Source organism: Nannochloropsis gaditana (genome assembly GCF_000240725.1).
Source record: "Nannochloropsis gaditana CCMP526 unplaced genomic scaffold scaffold016, whole genome shotgun sequence".
In the NCBI taxonomy this organism is placed as follows: domain Eukaryota; class Eustigmatophyceae; order Eustigmatales; family Monodopsidaceae; genus Microchloropsis; species Microchloropsis gaditana.
This window is the reverse complement of record NW_005803937.1, coordinates 25,177-29,583: the sequence shown is the minus strand read 5'-3', so window position 1 is coordinate 29,583 and position 4,407 is coordinate 25,177. Positions and strand designations below refer to the sequence as shown.

Here is a 4,407-nt window from a genome sequence, read left to right as displayed (position 1 = left end):
GCCTGTCGGAGCAAGTCCGCAGCCACCTTCACCAAAACGCGTAACATATCTTGGAAGGCGCTCGTGTCACGGACGGGGTCGGGGTTGGTGGCCACGTCCCACCAGGGCCTTTGCACAAAATCTCGGAATGGAGAGAGAGCCGCGGAAAGATCCCCTCCATTGCTCTCAAAGCGCGTGAGGATCAAGGCCACCACATCCGCCACAAGCAAAAAGATTTCATTCGTCCGTAAGGCGTGCATTTTGTACTGGACCAGGGGGTGCGAACCCGCCTCATGTTCTGGAATGTGCCCGACGCAGAGGAGACGGTGCCCGCGATCCCAATGCTCTTCCCGGCATTTTTGCGAGCAGTACATTTCTCCACAGCGCATCGTGCATGGCACAAGAGGGGCCAACACGGCCCCTGGAAAAGTGGCGGCCTCTGCTTCCATGCGTCTTGACTCCTCCTCCTCCATCAAAGCACTACGATCGCCTGCCTCCGCAAGCAGCATGAGATGCTGCCGGCAAGTGCCAATGAAGCAGAAGCAGGCTCCACAGGCCGGGACGTATTGCCGATTGTCTAAACTCTGCATGGCTACGAGGGGACGTTCCCGGAGAATGACCTGAAGTTCATAGCCTCATGAGTTTTGCGGTTATTCGAAAGAACGCATCAACATGGTATTTGCCTTATCTTACGTCCATGGTACACAAAGGCCACACACATGCATATTTTAGAAAGAACTCACGTCAATATGTTGAAGCTTTTCAGAGACTTGCACGCACACGCTAACCGGTCTCTCGACAATTCAGTCGAATTCGGTGCGATGTTTCGATTGATTCAACACCAAATGCAACCTCACACCAAACAATGAGGGCTAGAGCGTTCAAAATGCTCTTCGAACCTCCCCGTCCTCTCCTTTCACCTTACCTCGCCAGGCAAAAAGTCCCTGGTAGCGAACAAGCCCCGACCGTGGTACTTGCTCGGCAAAACACTCACGTTGGTTTTGTTGTTGTCCATTTGCGTCGAAGTTGTCCACATGTGCCTGGGAGGAAAAAAATGTCAGTGCGCATATCCCAAGTAGATGCCGCAAGGAGCCGATGCGTTGATACTCCGATCGTATCGTTGATACCCATCGATTGTCTAATGAGCGAGATCGACAGGAACAGAGGGTCTTCGCCTGCAAGTTGACGGCCAAAGTTGATGACAGAAGCAACCATCTTCTGCTGTCAAGTACCGCTTTGACTCACGACATGCTTGCGTTTTCCACAACAGGTGCTACATAAAAATCATGGCTCCTGAAACGAATCCGGAGCCGGGCCGTACTGAATTGACAAACGGGACGGAAGCCCGTCGTTCAGAGGGCCATGCCGCCCCATCGTCTCCTGTTCAGTCCTCCATCAGCAGCTCTCGTGATCCACACCCTGTTCTACGACCACGCGCAGGTTTTGGAAACGGAATTCCACACGTCTCGCAACGCCTCGTTGCAGGCATGCCCTCCTTCCCCGGAAGCCCGGTCTCCCCTTCCTTGGTCGTGACAGGGCATGAGGATTTTCGCGTCCAAGGTCATGACAATAATGCTTTGGTGCATGATGAAGTCATGGCACCGTTGTCTCAAGTCGTTCTTCCGTTCCATGGGACTCAAGAGAGGGGTCAAGAAGTAGTCTTTTCTTCCCATGCGGCGGGTCATCCGGTGGCTTCGGAGCACACCCCCGCGCAGGACGATGCTGGGGTTGAGAACAAGGAAGATGGAGAGAAGCAGAACAAGAAAGAGGGGGAAGTGCAAACCAGTAATTGGTCTGGCATACGTAGGGATGCAGGTTCCAGCGAGACGAATGGAAGGCGAGGTGTGGGGATTGGCGCAGAGGAGGAGGAGGAGGAGGAGGAAGACGAGGAGGAGGACGAGGATGACGACGGGGAGGACGAGCAAGACGAAGAAGACGAAGAAGAAGAAGAAGAAGAAGAGGAGGAGGAGGATGCCAACGAGGCTGACGATGAGGAGGAAGACGAGGAGGTGGTAGGGGAGGACGAGGGAAACGAAGAAGAGGAAGACGAAGCGGATGGGGGAAAAGAGGAGATTGGAAGACGCCATGAGCGTGAGAACATTTCGTCCGTCCAGGGGACGAGGGCTGTTGTGCCAGTGTTCAGAGAGAGACACGGGGGAGGGCGCGGGGCTCTGTCGGGCGCCTCCGTGTCGCATGCTTTGCCCTTGGCCGGTGGAGTCCTGCGGATGCGGCGGTCGCGGGGAGTTTCCTCCATCCAAGCGGCTAACGGATCGCGCGTCCGCCCTCCGTCCGCCGGCTCCGTGCGGGCATCCCCTGCAGGGTCCCGGCTAGAACCACCCGCTCCCTTCGCCTCCGCCGGCCCCTCTCCTTCCCCTCGGACGTGCGCGGAAGTCAGCGGGGAACAAGCCGGCCGCGACGCCTGGGTCTGCCCCGTCTGTTTGCAGCATTTCGATGAGCCTTGCCGCCTGCCTCGCTGCACCCACACCTTCTGCAAGACGTGCATCCAAGGCATCATCCGAAACCTCGTGGCCGCCCACCACCAGCAACAGCAGCACCAGCAGCTTTCGCCCCCCGCGCCCCATTGCCCCCTCTGCCGTCTCAAGTTCACTCCCGCCGAGGTTCAACCCGACCAGGCCCTGTCTCAGGAGATGAGCGCCGCCAGGGTCCGCTGCGGCAATGCCCGGTGCGAGCGGCTCATGACCCCCCTCGAAAGCAAACGGCACCAGGACGAATGTCCTTACGGCGTGGCCCCCTGCCCCCACCAACATCACGGCTGTGGCTTTCAGACGCTGCGGAGGGACCTCGGTGCCCACCTGAGCATGTGTCCCTACGAGCAGATCAAGGGCCTTTTCCCCAAGATCCGTCAGAGCAACGAGCACGTCACGGCCGCCATGCGCGGGTGGGAAAATGCCTTCGTCTCGCAGCAACAAACCCTTGCCACCCACGCCGCGTCTCTCCGCAACCTGGAACACCGCTCGTCATTCCCTCTCTCCCGCCACCTCCAGCTCGTCACCCTCCTTCTCTGGGAACCATACCTGTGGCTTCAACAAGCCGAGCGATGGTCACGTTCCTTCTCCCTGCGGCTTTTCGCCATGCAGCTCTACGCCTCCCCGCTCGTCCTCATCCTCCTCAAAGTCGCCGCCCGTAGCAGTCCGGACATGCCAAGGGAGCCGGGGCACGAAAGCCGCCGGTGGTTTTTCCCTCCGGCGACGCACTACCCCGCCCCCATTGTCGGCGCCAATTGCTGCCCGTCCTCTCCGTGCCTTGGGCCACCCTCGTCCTCGGCATCCTCGCTCTCCTTCCTCACACCATGGCCTGCGGAGAGCGCTAAAGAAGGCGACGGCCAGCCTCAAGTCTGCAGCCTCGGGATGGCGCCCGAGCTGGCATGGTTCGTGCTGATCCTCGTCGTGGCCGTCGTCCTGGTCGAGGGCCTTCAGGACGCACCCCCTGTCCTCTCCACCGAGCTATGCATCCCATTGCGACCTGCCTCCTGGAGGGCATTCTTTCCCGGCTTACCTTTCCCGTCCAACCGGCGCCGCACCTCCTCCTACGACCCCTCCTCCCCGGCACCTCCTTCCGTTCCTCCCTCCCAAGCCACCCCGCCCGCGCCTCGTTCAGATCGAACCCCCCAGACCCACACTGGCACACCCCCTGCGAGCACTGGACCTCACTCGTCACCATTCATTCCTCTCGTACTGTCCGTTCCGATCCGTTACGGAGAGTGGCTTTTGCAGCTCGCCACTGCCTGGGCTTGTTACGCTTTCGGAGGAGGGCGGGCTCGGGCAGATTTCTCGGACGCGAGTTTCCCATATCTAAGCAGCTTTATCAGTGTCAGATATATAGCATTATTCCTGAGCCTGATCCCTGCCATGGCCGTGCAGACCCTGACCCATCGTTGCAAGTTGGAGAAGCCAATAGTGCAAGGCATGGTTATGGGTGTATGCATGTACTGGGTGGAGTGGCGGGCTTTGGCAGGCTCCCTTCTCCTGGAAGAGTTCCTCCATTATGGTCTCATTTATGCGTGTGGACAATGGTTACTTGTGGACTCTGCGGAAAGGGAGGGCAGCGTGCGGTGGGATGCCTACGTGCGACGCTGTATCGAAGAGCCTGGGGCACGGTTTCGCGGAATCCTACTCCTGACTCTGGCAACGATCATGTTGCTAGTTGGACAGAGTTGGGCACTCGTGAAAGGAATTTTTTTCCGAACCACCGGTACAATGGTGTCGTTCATGTTCCGCATGATTCTTGGCCGCTTCATGAAGCAGACCTATCAAATGCCGCGTCCCCCTGCCACCAGTGCCGCTGTCCGTCTTCTGCAAGAACAAGGGCAATGGCCTCCGCCTGGTCACTACATGCTCCTCGCCTCGCGAACTTTGTTGGCATTGTCTGTGATGGGAATCGCTCTCGTGTCCCTGTATTAAATTTGCT

General features: G+C 58.5%; 1 protein-coding gene across 1 annotated transcript; it reads left to right on the top strand.

Annotated features, from left to right (window-relative positions):
• Positions 1–1,242: 1,242 nt before the first annotated feature.
• On the top strand, positions 1,243–3,718 carry NGA_2003600 (tnf receptor-associated factor 4; the record flags this gene model as incomplete). The annotated part of the gene is made up of 1 exon (XM_005856245.1): positions 1,243–3,718. A coding segment is annotated over one exon (2,476 nt), but the record flags the coding sequence as incomplete, so codon positions are not given.
• Positions 3,719–4,407: the final 689 nt, after the last annotated feature.